This window comes from Strix uralensis, chromosome 2 (assembly GCF_047716275.1).
Source record: "Strix uralensis isolate ZFMK-TIS-50842 chromosome 2, bStrUra1, whole genome shotgun sequence".
In the NCBI taxonomy this organism is placed as follows: Eukaryota; Metazoa; Chordata; class Aves; order Strigiformes; family Strigidae; genus Strix; species Strix uralensis.
The window spans coordinates 103,597,559-103,611,918 of NC_133973.1; the positions used below are offsets into that span (position 1 = coordinate 103,597,559).

General features: G+C 35.5%; 1 protein-coding gene across 7 annotated transcripts in view; it reads left to right on the top strand.

Moving 5' to 3' along the window:
• NAA16 (N-alpha-acetyltransferase 16, NatA auxiliary subunit) overlaps positions 1–14,360 on the top strand; it is a 74,920-nt gene that overhangs the window by 30,778 nt on the left and 29,782 nt on the right. For all 7 annotated transcript variants that reach the window (XM_074859568.1, XM_074859567.1, XM_074859569.1 and 4 more), the window contains 3 exons: positions 234–353; positions 2,465–2,560; positions 6,247–6,353. In XM_074859568.1, the coding sequence (XP_074715669.1) occupies positions 234–353; positions 2,465–2,560; positions 6,247–6,353 (323 nt within the window). The remainder of the gene's footprint in view (positions 1–233; positions 354–2,464; positions 2,561–6,246; positions 6,354–14,360) is intronic.

The following is a 14,360-nucleotide window of genomic DNA, read 5'->3' on the forward strand; positions in this document are numbered from 1 at the left end:
TGCAGATAGTCTTTGCTTTCACAGGTGCTGAATGCTCCAAACTGAGTTGAGCTATATGTGTGGTAGCTTCAAGTATCACTTGTAATACACAGTAAATGTCTTGGGGAATAATAAAACCTTTTTAAAAGCATCTACATATGATTAAGCCCAATTATATGTGTCTAGTTTTGTAAACTTCCAAGTCATCAGTATTTTCTCATGTAATTCACAGTTCTTTACTACATTGTTTTTAGGAGAGATGTTACTGAAGTTGGGAAGACTGACAGAAGCTGGTGAAATATACAAAGAGTTAATTGAGCGCAATGCGGAAAACTGGTATTATTATGAAGGCTTGGAAAAGGCCCTACAACCTAGTAAGTTAAGATACACTGAAAATATGTATGATATAGGATATACTTAACTCCTGCTTGATATGCTACTGTTCTAGATTAAAAAGCTTTACTCAGCAGAAAATTATGTACCCTCAAATCTTCAATATGATATAGTTGTGTTTATCCATTTAAAAAAAAGTTCACTGGAAAACTTGTATGCATGAAAATACCAACGGCAAGTCTTGCTCCTCTTGGAGCTAAAGGTGGCGTTTGCTAATGTGCTTACATGAAGAATATTTCCTTGCCACACATGAACTTGGAAACCAAATCATAATTCATTCCTGTCTAGTAGTTGATTGTTGGACTGCTATGATACACAACATAAAATTGTCATTCTGAAACTTGTTTAGGTGCTACTTCTTTCTACTGGCATGTAGAGGAAATATTCAAATATCTATTTCAGATGGCCTTTTAAAAATAGGCCATCTGAAAGATTTTTAAGCTGACTGTTTTTTGGAAGAAAAGGTGATAAATGTGATAAAATCTTTGTTATTCTGATGCTAGTTCACATTACTGCTGTTCTGTCTTTCCAGGAAAATAGCTAATTGTTTCGGCTTTTTAAAATTACAATATTGCAATGATTTATACTTCAAGTGTTTTGCAGTGGCAACTTTCCCAAATGTTTACCTTTTACACTGGAATCGTGTCCTTGTATTTTACTGCTCATTAATTACTGGAAGTCTTATTGGAGTTATTCTGATGACATCATAAATCATAAGCCCACAAGGATATTATTTGTAGATATTGTAGCCACATTATATTTCTCAACCAGCTTTCTAGAAAGTTTTATAGTTGGGTTTCATAAGGTCTGGGAATATGGCTTGTGACTGGGAAATAAAAAAGATTGCTTTTTGTTACATTTATGCAGAGAGTAGTGTTGTGCTTTGAATGGTTTTTCTAGTGTATCTGTAGAGTTGAACATGATTATTGTCTCAAAATGAATTACCCAAGAACTTGATTATTGTTTGATGTAATAAATATGTTGATGAAAATGTGTAACAAAGAACCAATCCAGTAATTTGACATATTAAAATCCTATGTAGATTAAAACTGTACTAATTTATAAAACTAATAATGCTACTTTATTTTTTAGGTGGTCTTAGGACTATTTCCTCCCCCATGGTAAGTTCTGGAGCTCCAACTTGTGACTTCAATTAGGGCTTCTATATGCTTTAGTTCCAATCCAAACATTATTTTAGTATAACTCTAGAACTCTACATCTCTTGGAGCCACTGGGTAACATTTTCCCCCCCCTTCCCCAACATCTGAGCTCAGTGACAAGATGAATTGTTTTTCTTATGAAAGAAAAACAGATATATTTATTAAATATATGTTGTGTCATAGTCTTGATCTGTACATTCAGTTTTACTTGAATTGCTTGATGAATTTAATAATATTTAAGCAAAATGGATCTTAATTATGTGAAAATGCCATTTCAAAGCAACAGATTAGTTTTATTCAAGTTCTAACCACATTGGAGCTCCAAAGCATATTATGGGGGAAAGGGGAGGAGTGGGAAGAAAAATCTTTAAGTAGCTTTATTTCTGTTAAGCATTAAGGTATAAAGTTCTGGTGCTCATTACTTACACTGGCAGTATTGTGCACTTGTTTTGCTGCCACCAGAGGACCTATAATAAAGGCATGCTTGTATAGTATGCTATTTGTATACCTAGGATTTAGAAATTCAATGTATTTCTCTGAATGCTATAAGTATGTCTGAAACAAATGCATGCTGAAAGAAGTTAATTTGAAGCTATGAATGTCAGACTACTGTGTGAATGGGTCTGCACAGCATGTAACTGAAAGAAACTGACCTGTAATTCTGTATGATTGAATGTGTGAGGTAATTGTCGTGTTTGCAGTTTATCCTTACTGAATAATGCTGACAGTTCTGTATTGGACAGTGTGTTTTCCGTACACAGTTTTACACAGTAATGTTTATGATTAACTGGAAAAAATAACTTGAAATGTTTAAATTATTCCAAATCCAAACTGTATAAGAAGTCTAGCTAAATTAATTCTCAACACTTAAAAACATATAGAAGAGTAGATTTTTATCTGTTACTTATATCTATTATATTTACTGATAATAGGCACTTTAGAAGAGAGGCTTCAGATTTATGAAGAAGTTAGTAAAAGACATCCCAGAGCAGTTTCACCTAGAAGATTACCTTTAAACTTTGTTTCAGGTAACAAGTTGCATATCTGTTCCGTAATAGTTTTTTATTTGTTTTTTTCCTTAAGTTTTCATCAGGCTGTTGAATGTGCATTTAATATCTAATTGTACATGTACATAAAGCAGATGTATGCATTTCTCTTTAAATAGATGCAGTTTTTTGTATTGTTTTAGGAGCTGATAGAAAAAGTTAATGTGCTCCATTATGGTGATACGGTCTATGTAATATTTGTATGATAAAACTACAGAATGGTATGTAGTAGGAATTCTTGCACATAACTTTTCTGCATCATGCAGGTTAAGAATCATAAGTTAAAAGGTAGGGGGTATAGTACACTTGAATTAAAAGTGTAGGGGTATGTGTATATACACATTCCCCTCATATCTTTAATATACATAAGTTAGATTATATATTTATAACTTAGAAACACTGAAACCAGATGTAAATGATGCATATAACAATCATGGTAGCATGTGATTGCATTTCCGGACAGTTTTTGTACTGTACAGAAAACATCAAATATTTTTTGACTGAAGATCTTATTGGGTGTACAGCACTTCGTAGAACCATTAGAACTTAAATCTACAACATTAACTTTGTGCTGATAATTTAATAAGAATAGGAACAAAACACAGGTCCACAGTGTTACGTAGCACAAATTTTATTTGTAATTTTATAGGTCTTTCAGTGACTCTGCCCTTTCAAAGTTCTTTGAAAGTGCACAGATATCCTCAGTTCTGGATAGAAATGTCTGTTCTTTTCAAATGAGAAAGCTATGATCTTCCAAAATAAAATGCAGGAGGCTAAATGAAATAGTAAATTCCATTTAAAAAAAACCAAAAACATACACTTTGTATGTAGCTAACTGCTGAAACCCCAGTAGAAATCTTTTGGAAAGAAATATAAAGTATGTAAGTTAGATATCAAGTGTCATGAAATTTCTAAGTTTAACTGCAAATTCCCAACATACCTGCTCATGCTTTTAATTTTGTAAGGTTAGTTTTTAGTTTAGATCATTTACTCAGCACTGCACTTGTACCTTTAAATGCTACAGAGCATAGCTAGTCCGCTTTGCTGTTGTTGCTAAGGAGTCTGAATGTGCATGTACCTTTCCTGTGTAAATCACAAGATTTTAACTAAATCATAAGATATTTAGACCTGAAGTAAGCCTTGTGCCTGCCTTAATCCCAGATATTTATGTTTCTTTGAAGATACAAGGGCAAATTTTAAGGCAGTTCAGCTAGATTTGAAAAGCTATGTGACAAGTAATTGGTTTTCTCCTGTAATAAAATTTTCATGGTAATACATAGCTAACCAGGAGGTAACCTGCAAAATATTTTTCCATATCTTTATTAATAGTGTTTTGCTGTTGATTTAATTTCACTGTATGTTTTGCACTAGGTTATTTTATTGTGTCTGACAGTGTAGTTTCACAGATAATGTTCATATAAATAGAAATATCTTGGTAACAAGGGTTAGTTGTTCTTGCTGTAGCAATAGGCTAAATGAAAGCGAAATTCATGATTAGATCAGTTGAGGAAAAATCTCTCAGTAGGCTACTTTGTTATTTTCATAACAAATAAGAATCTTCCTAAACTAAAACCTGTGTTTCTGTAAATCTTTTAAGCTTGTATCAGTCATGAATGTATAAGACTGTTTTTAGTCCTCTAGAAATTCATCTATTTATGAAATGATTTCTTGTGTTTGTAAGTGCAGTAGATTAGAATTCCTATTGACAGAAATTAATAGAATATGAAAGTGTAGAAACAAACTTGTTTGCAGAAATGTATTTGCAAATTTCAAGAGGATGGAGTTTTTGGTTAAATGACATTGCTGTTCCAGTGTGGTCACTGACCAGTTGCTTGCAACCAACATTGGTTGATTCAGAATTGGCTTATAATACTCTACAGTGCAGGCTTGTATTAAAAGGGCAGTCCTTCCCAGACCTTGCCGTGGATTGCATCTTAACCTTGTATTTGATACAAATCAGCTCCTTGATCCAGCTGGAAAACACCTTCACGGAAGAAGGCTCTTATAATTTTCAGACTGATCAAGGTTGGGGGTTTGGAGACTGGCCATCCAGTTTTAGGTTTGTTTATGCTACTGTGGATTGACTGTTCCTGTGGTCAGGTCTTTTCTGTGCCTTGGAGACTAAATTTTGAGCTTGGCTTCATGTCATATATGGGTGCCTAGCTGTGTGTTTTTCATTTTTCAGACTTTGTTTTAAAGCTCTTCTGCTTTCTATAAATAAACATGTACTTAATGGAAACTCAAATCTTGCTCACCTAAATTCAGAATTACAATTCTTCCATCAAGAATATAAATTAGAATAATTTAGCAGAAGAAAGTAGGAAACTGAGATCTCTTTTTGTCATGTGGGGGAGTTTCTTGTAGTACGATAAAACCAAGTTTTAGTTAATACGTCTGTAATAAAGCATGTGCTTATAGTCCAGTTATGGATCCCAATCCAGATAGTACGAATTTCTGTATACAGCAGTTTTAGCACAGTGAGGTGAGAACATGAGTTACATTTACTAGTCTGAGTAACAGTGCTGATAACAGTAAGTATAGGACAATTAAGAATTGGTGGAAGTAGGTAAGAATATTATATACAAAGCAGCTGTATCTTCATTTTCTGGATACCTACAAAACAATCTGTTAAACAAATTTGTACTGTGTTCTTAATGAATTGAAGTTTATTTCTTTCATGTGTATATATTAACAGTATGTGAAGTGTACTACTTCCTTGTTTAAAGAAGTCCACAACAGAGTAGGCAATGCAGTGTGGCAACTTCATCCCTATGCAAAGCAAAAACCATCAATAAAAAAATTTAAACACACCCCACCCCCCAACCAACCAAAAAACAACTCAAAAACAAAAAAAATCAACTGAAAACAACTAATTTTCAACATAGGAATAAAAACATAAAAGGCATCTATTTTCCTGTTTCCTGACTGGATATCTTCCCTTTGAAGTCCTCCTTTTTTTTTTTTTTTGAAACAGCATTTCTCAGAAAGGTAACATACTGCAAGTGCTGTAATTTTTACCTGAAAACATAATTCATATTTTTAGCTTTCTGCCAGTATATTTTGATAAAGACTATTCTGGTATGGTACTTATCCTTCTAAAACCCAGTCTTCTATTCTGTTTCTGATACCAGAAACAAATCATATCATCATTGGAAGTCATGTCCTACTCAAAAAATAGGACTAGAAGAGAGGTAGAGGGTTCATTTTATCCATCCTTCTTCCTCAAAGCAGGATAATTTGTTGCACTATTCCTAGCACACATTTGTCTAAATCATAAAAACTTCCAATGATGGAGCTTTTACGAGGTCTCCAAGGTAGTCCATTTCAGTGCTTAGTTATTTTTACCGTTATAATTTTTTCCAATGTTTGTTTAAATAACATTTGCTACATCCTCTGTAGCCAGCACTTAATACTTTAACAGATTTTACAGGTCTAAGGACTGTTACCATGTCATCATCATCAGTCTCCTAAACACTAGCAACTTCAGCATTTTACTCTGATCTATTTTTTCTGAGGCATATTTGCATCTTAAGTAACAGGAAAGATGAAAACCCTTTAATTGCAGTTTCTCAGTTACTCTATTATCCTGAGTTGCACAGCAATTAGTGCTTATTTTTATATAACACTTGCAATCACTGACATATAACCAAATACACTTTTGTTTCTAGGTGAAAAATTTAGAGAACTAATGGATAAGTTCCTGAGGGTTAACTTCAGTAAAGGCTGCCCACCCTTGTTTACTACTTTGAAATCTTTATATTACAATCCAGAAAAGGTAAAATTTAGTATTTATTTGGTTTTAATTAAGTCTTCTATATTGAATTTCTAACACTCTGTTTTATATAGATTTTTCTGTAACTTACCAATAACTGTTGCTGAACATTTTCCTCCTTAATGTGCGATTCTGTCATATGTGACTGATCACTTGATGATGCTTAATATATGTGAAACTTCACTTCTGTAGACAGTTGATGTTGAAATGCTTGAGGTCAGATTGATGCAGAATACACTGAAGTTCTTGAAAAATCTAAGATAATCAATGCCTTAATTTTTCTGTACTTTGAGTGCAAGTGTGTCAGGATTCTTTCAACTTATGGTTTATGATGTCACCAGAAGTCATAATTTTAAGATATCACACAGATGCCTATTGTTCTATGTACATTCTGAATTGTGTGAATACTTGAATACATTAGTATTTACCACAAAGGCTTGTTTCCTATTTCAGTCTTTAGCTAAAACTTTAATGTTTAATTTTTGTACTTGTAAACTCTTACAGTTTTGGCAAAACTCTGTCACATTGGAACTGTTGTTTCAAATGTAATTCTTCATTCCAAGCTTGTCAGTAAGGGATAGTAAAAATAAATTTTCAAACTAAAGCATGTTACTAAAATGTGTAGTAAACAAAATAGAGGTCAGTCTATTCAGATGTTGCTATCTTTGCTACAAGCAATAAAACTGCATATTCTAATCCATTCATAACTAGGTAAGAAGAGGTTTTTGTAGCTGGAAAAACCCTAAATAGATGATGCAGCTTTTCACCAGCAGTGGATATTCCTTTAATTGGACTAAAATTATTCTTCTAAGAGTCTCTCTGCTGGTTGTCCTAACATGAAATTTTTGTTACACTTCCATTTGGAAAATGTAATTTGTACTTTGTCTCCATTGTTGACATAATTTTAATAAATTCTGGTATTGTCTGTAGTACAAGCTTTTCTGTAGTGCTTATTGCTAATGCATGCTTTTCAATGTAAACTTTTGAAACAAGATTGAATTTTTTTGAATGATGATACACTGACTGTCTAGATGTTAGTACAGTCAGTGCTGTGGAAGTTTTACCTCAGCTATTTGAAGTATGAAAACCTAGAAGTTAAAAGTACGCATAAACTCATTTGGCATGTGGAAAGATGTTTAGGACTTGATTGTTTTTGACATAATGGATTAAAAAAAGTGAGGACTACCATGTTTTGGGGCAGGCTTAAGGAGAAAGGTGCCTTGCTGCCAGATATCTTCACTGTATCAAATCAGTGCTGATCAGAACTACCAGCTTAATCCTAAAAAGTAATTAAAATCAGACTCACAATTTCCAAATATGCTTGGATTTGTTCATGCTGGTAACTTCTGCAGAAGCATTTTCCTCTTCTTTCTTCTTCCAAGACAGGGTCTCTTTCATATTTCACTTGGTTGGGTTTTCATGTAGTTAGTCTTAACAGAAGGATCTTTGAAACTAAGAGAAACTTTAGTTTTACTCCGACAGTTAATTTCAGATTTACTAAAATTTAGGGGGCAGAAAACTGTAGCAAACTAATGTGTGCTACATCTTTCAGGAAAATGCTGTATTTCAGTATCTAATGTGTCTAAGTTGCTGCTTAATACTAGCTTCTTACATAAATTACTGGAATACTTTGACTGAAAATAGTAAGAATTGTAGTCTGGATGAAGTTATGTCTACTAGAAAATACTTAGCGAAGTACTGAATTCTCTAGAAGCTGGGAATGAACAGTTCCCCATTTATTTCTTCGGAAACAGGTGTAATTTAGTATAGTCAACTGCAGTTGCATTTTGAGGTGGCATAGATACGAGGATTTTATTAGAGAGTTGATATTTAAGCCTAGAAAGTTCCTTCCTTCTAGAACTCCAAGTGAGTCCAGGATCTCTCATAAACCATAGTTTTGGGAAAAAAGGTGAAATAAGCAATGTTTATATTAATACAAGGTTATTTTGTATGTACTTAACTCAAATTTAAAAAATAGTGCTGCAATATTTTATATGTAGGAAAGGATAATGTGAATGACTTAATTCAGTACCTGCAAGAATACAGAGGAATAGTGGGAGAGAAAAAATACAACTTTACTTGATCAGAAGATGAGGATTATATTTCTCAGTAAGTATCTCACATTTTGGTGTTAAGAACAACTTCTGCACCTGAATGGGGAGACCAAAAGGTGATGTAAAGAGGAGCTGATTCTAGAGGAAAAATACTGATGACTCTTGTCTGTTTGGAGAGGGCAAGGACAAAAAAAGTTGTTGTATAGAAGGCAAACCTTTGTCAAATGTGTTCAGGAAAAGGTGGTTTATTATTTAATAGCTGTAAGTTGGTACTTAATGCTTTAAATAAAAATTGCTGGCATATTTTGATTTTTAAAAACAGATTCTAGTCTACTAACATTAGTTAAGTTTTAGGTGAACAGCTTTCGCTTCAGGTACATAGAGCTGCAAAGCTTTAGGACTTGCCCAGATCAAAGTGAAGATTATTCAGGGAGGTGTTAGAAACTCTGCAGTTCTTGCACTTCTTAGACTCCAAATACCAAGGTTATAGGTTGGAAGTTATGCTTTGTATTCCAATACAGGCATTGTGGCGATAAAGATCTAAACCAGGTTTGCTATATTTGGTGGAAGTTGTGAAAGTAACATCAGAAAATAAGGTGGAAAAAAATTCTGATTTTTGGTCTATTTAAGGAGTTAAACTTCAGCTGTGTTTTATAATGATCAGCTAGCAGTGTTTTAGTATGTTAGCATTGACTTGATCAAAGATCCTTTAAGCAGTTAAGGAGTTTAAAAGGTAAATTGCTCAACAAATGAGTAATAAACCAGGAATCCATTAGAGTAATTTTTAGTTTACAAGTTGGCCAAACATTACATTTAACTACACTCACTTTTGGTTTGAGAATTGTTTCACAAAATCCTTCTCTGATACTTTTTTTACATATTTGTTGCACTCTGCCTTGTTCTAGGGAGACTAGAAGTATGTCTGATATTTGAGTGAATTGCTTGTTTTGTTGCTTGAAATCTTATCTGAGACCTCACTGGGGATCAATAAACTGTGTCTAAATAAAGGATCCTGAAGACAGATAAGGTAGTCTTTTTGTTGTTTTAATGTTTCTAGGAATAGGAAAAAAATCTTTGCATAGCTTACCACTAGTGACACCAAGCTGGAGGGAAGGGTTACCTTGACTGGCTTGAGAGGTGGGCTCCTGCAAACCTCATGAAGTTCAACAAGGCCAAGTGCAAGGTCCTGCACATGGGTGAGGCAATCCCAAGCACAAATACATGCTCGGCGATGAGTGGATTTGAGAGCAGCCCTGGGGAGAAGGACTTTGGGGATGGATGAAAAACTGACTGAGCCAGCAATGTGTGCTCTCAGCCCAGAAAGCCAAACATATCCTGGGCTGCATCAAGAGAAATGTGACCAGCAGGTCGAGGGAGGTGATTGTCCTCCTCTACTCTGCTCCTGTGAGACCTCACCTGGAGTGCTGTGTCCAGCTCTGGGGACCCCAATATAAGAAGGACATGGACCTGTTGGAGCAGGTCCGGAAGAGGGTCATGAAGATGATCAGGGGGCTGGAGCACCTCCCCTAGGAGGACAGGCTCCGGGGTTGTTCATCCTGGAGAAGAGAAGGCTCCGGGGAGACCTTAATAGTGGCCTTCCAGTACTTACAGGGGGCCTACAGGAAAGATGGGGAGGGACTCTTTATCAGGGAGTGTAGTGATGAGATGAGAGGGGTAACAGTTTTAAACTGAAAAGAGGGTAGTTTAGATATAAGGAAGAAATTCTTTCCTGTGAGGTTGGTGAGACACTGGAATGGGTTGTCCAGAGAAGCTGTGGATGTCCCCTCCCTGGCAGTGTTCAAGGCCAGGTTGGACGGGGCTTTGAGCAACCTGACCTAGTGGAAGGTGTCCCTGCCCATGGCAGGGGGGTTGGAACTAGATCATCTTTAAGGCCACTTCCAACCCAAATCATTCTCTGGTTCTATGATAAAGGGTATATTGTGCTTCTGTACATTCCTGCCTTCAGATAATTTTCAGTATGTTCGATTAACACAAAAAAGTATAGTTATTGTATGCTAAGCATAACTTTTGACAAAAAATTTGGCATGACTGTCATCCAGCAAGAAGATGCCTGAAGTAGTTATCTTTAGCTCTGTTTTCTTGGTTCTGTTTTTTAGGGGCGAATTATTTTAGGCAGATGTGTGTTTAGATTTTGAAAACTTTCTGTTTGGTTGTTTGTCTCCCAGATTGTCTGGAATATGTTTTTAACAGTCAAGGATTGACATTAAGTTCCAGATTCAGGCATGTGAGTTTAGGTCAGTGGACATGGAGAGCTGTTGAGCTCACCACCATATGTGGTTTCCTACATAGGATGAGTTGAACAGCTATCAAGGCTCCTTTTGACTGTGCTAGGCAGATCTGATAGATCTGTTTTGATTGTAGAGGGAGGACAGGCACCTGTATTATGGTTATCTAACTATAGATGTCTGAACGTGAAGGTGCCTACCACGTTTCACTGGCATGTGTTGGGAACTGTTTATACTTGTTACCAAATATTATGAGTATTGCATCTCTATGAAACTAACATTGAACAAGCTTTACCAGTTGCTTCTAGAAAGAATTAATGAATGACCCACCAAAAAACCAAAACTGAAATAACTGAAGTGTTATTTGGGTGGAGGGGATGTCACTTTTTTAAAGCTACTTAATTGGAATTTGTTTATATGCTTGTGTGAGTATTAAGTGGAGAAAGGTGTGGAATACAACTGTTTCTTCATCACTTCCCTGAATATGTTTTACTTTGATTAAGGGAGAAAAATGTTTTTAATCTTCCTTTGCACTCAACTATTGTTTTTTAAGAATTTTGTAGAATTACTGTCTTGCAAGATCATTTGGGTGAAGTCACAAAGGGGTACCTTAAGAGGGGAAAAACCATCATAGTACAGTAGAGTAAATTGTTTCATGGAAAAAAAATAAAAATCTTAAGGTTATTGCTGGAAGAGACTTTCTTTGAGTAACCAAAGGCATGAGAATCTGAAATCTATTCAGTAAAGAAAGATTACATATAGCTTTTCTTTTTGGCATTCTCAGACTTCTTTTAAGGTAAAATCTTGTGTAATAAATAAGTCTCTAATGAGTTAAAAGTATGCTTTATGTTATGCAATCTGCCTTCCCTAAAATTCTGGAGCAGAAAAAAAAATCATATGTGTTGGCCTTGTGTTCAGTTTGCTATGTGCAGAGGTTTGTATTTGACTGCACAACTGGTAAGAATGAAACTTCAGAATTTGCTAACTGCTTGGAACTTGGACACTTGAGAAGGTAACAGGACAGTATGGTGAAACCCAGGATGAGCAGGTTAGCTGGGTGCTTCATCACAGTCTCAGCAATATTGTTTGCTACCTTCTAGGAGTGAGTTGTTAACCCACTGATATTTGAGAACTACATTTTGGAGGTACTTAAGGCAGACTATAACGATTGTGGAAGCTGATGGGAAGGAGGAGAAAATGTTAAGCTTGCTTTGCTGTGAATTACTGTACATGTTTCTGCAACAAGGTCCAATTGCAGATTCTGTGGTCCTTCGCTGCTTGCAAAGCAGTGATATGACCACTTTTTTTCCCCTAGTTTTACAAAGGAGTTATCAAATTGTTTAATCCTTCAAAGTTCTTTGAGGTTGTGATTCTTCAGATTTTGTGCTGTTATGTTAGTCTGATAAGCAGCATGTGAGATGGATTTTGACTGTTTTTTCCTCTTTATCAAACCACCTAGGCTGGAGGTGGTAAAAGTGAGTAGAAATTGAAGGGTGAGAAGCTTGAAATGGAGCTAGCAGTTGTCTTTTGCCTAGAAACTGTACTACGATTTAAACTTGATCAAATATGCTGTGGACAGAGATTTTGACTATTAAAATACTGTAAAAAAATCATGCCAGCTGTTCAGTATCCTGAGTTCACTTCTATACCATGCTGTAGCATGAAATTACTCTAATAGTGAAATAAGAAAAAATGAGGGGGGCATGGAATTGCAGGAGGAAATGTTGGGCAAAGGCCAACTGGAAAGGAGATGTTTTATCATTTTCTGTAATATTGGCAACTGATTTTTCCACGGGTAATGTGGATGAGTAAGGCTATGTTATGTAAGGAGTTCATGTTCTTAAGTGATAATTGTTATTATGATCACTGTTTGCAGAAACCAAAGGCATGCACTAATCACTTCCCAACTTGCTACATTAGTACACAGCCAAATTCTTTGTCTTACAACTGAAGATTAATTAGAGAGTGAGAGAGACTGTCAGACCAAGCCTTATGTTTTTTCAGTGTCTCATTAAAAAAAGTTTATAATACTGTATAGACTCTGTTCAGTGATACATGATTGCTGTTACTCTGTCAGATAACTTTTTACCTACAACATATTAGAGAAATAATTTGATGAAACACTGTCTTGATGGCTTTGTTCTTATTTTAACAAAATATTTAGGTGATAAGAATAATGTTCATTACTGTATGTTTCTTCCAGATGACTCCTGAAGTAGCCACTGTATGTTGTGAAGCAATTGGCTGTGTCTTCTATTCATTATATGGGAGCCCCTGGGGAATGCTGTAAATACAGCTTGGGGCTTTTTAAATGTGAAAACTCTTGATCATGATGAAGTAGCTCACAATTGTAAAAAGTACTCTACCTGTACCAGGTTCTAGTTACCTGTTGGGGTGGAGAAAGGAAAGACTGGTCTGAACAAGAGCTGAGACCTTCCTATACAGGTTACTAGTGTCAAGGAACAGACCTGCATTCTGAGCTCAGTAATTTTTTTTTTCCCTCAACTGATCTTGTGTCTTGTAAGGACAGTGTGTTTGATTTGGTGTGTCAATTAGTTAACTTCTGGGTTGCTACAACAGCTAGCAGTCTCTTTAAATCACTTAGAGGAACTCTTCTTAGATGGAACAAGTGCAGGGAAATAACTTTTATGTGTAGCAAAACAGTCACAAGCAAAATGCAAAAAAAGTATCCCCAGAAAATTAAGCTCATCCACTTTCCTGCATAAGTGGTTACTGTAGCTGTGCATGTTGGATTGAGTTGATAATTTCATTAGTGTGTATTATGAAGCATGGTTTTACTAAAGTTTGGGTAAGAGAAGAATGTTCTTGATGGTTTTGTGGTGGCTTTTAGGTAGTTGCTATCTCATTCAGAAACAATTTGCTGTTTTCTGTCAAAAGTAGAAAATTCAGTCTTCAGAAGAATATGCTTTAATCGATGTTAATCAAATTTTAATTAGTCATCTACAGTAATATATGGCTGCTAAATTGAAGGAAGAAACTAAGATGGGGAAAATATGAGTATAGACTTGAAGTGTTTTTATAACTTGTTGAGTTGTTTCATGTATTAAAACTAATGCCAGCAACTCCTGGTTCTCTTCAAGAATATCTGATTTTCAAATAGCTTTTAGAATATACGACTATTACAGAGATTTCACAGTAAACACATGTCTTGGCTATGAGTTCAGTCATGTTCTCAAATACCAGCCTGTGCCTGTTTGTACAATTTCTCTTGAAACACACTTGATTCTGACTGTTGTTCAAGACACTAAGAGGGAACCCTGTGAATGTCCTAATGCTCTGGGAAACTCTTAAGTTCACTCCATGTTTGTTTCTTGGGACTTTTTTCCCCCCATGTTAACTTTATTTGGATTATTTCATTCACAAGATGGAAGAATTCCAGGGCAAGAGTTACCTAGAAAGGGGAAGGCACTCTGCTAAACACCATCCTGGTGGTGTTTACACTAAATCCCCAGTTTAAACTGTACCTTTCATGCATTGAACCTGTGCCTTTAATTGGCAGATACAGCAGATGCCTAGTCCTCCTGGCAGCAAGACATGTTTCAGGCAGGTACTTAGTAGGCTTTTTTCCTCCTCAAACTGCATCTTCCCCGTACAAAAAGGAGGAACCAAGGAGCTATGGACCAGTCAGCATCATTTCAATCCTTGCGAAGCCAATGGAGCAAATAATCCTGGAAACCATTACGAAACAC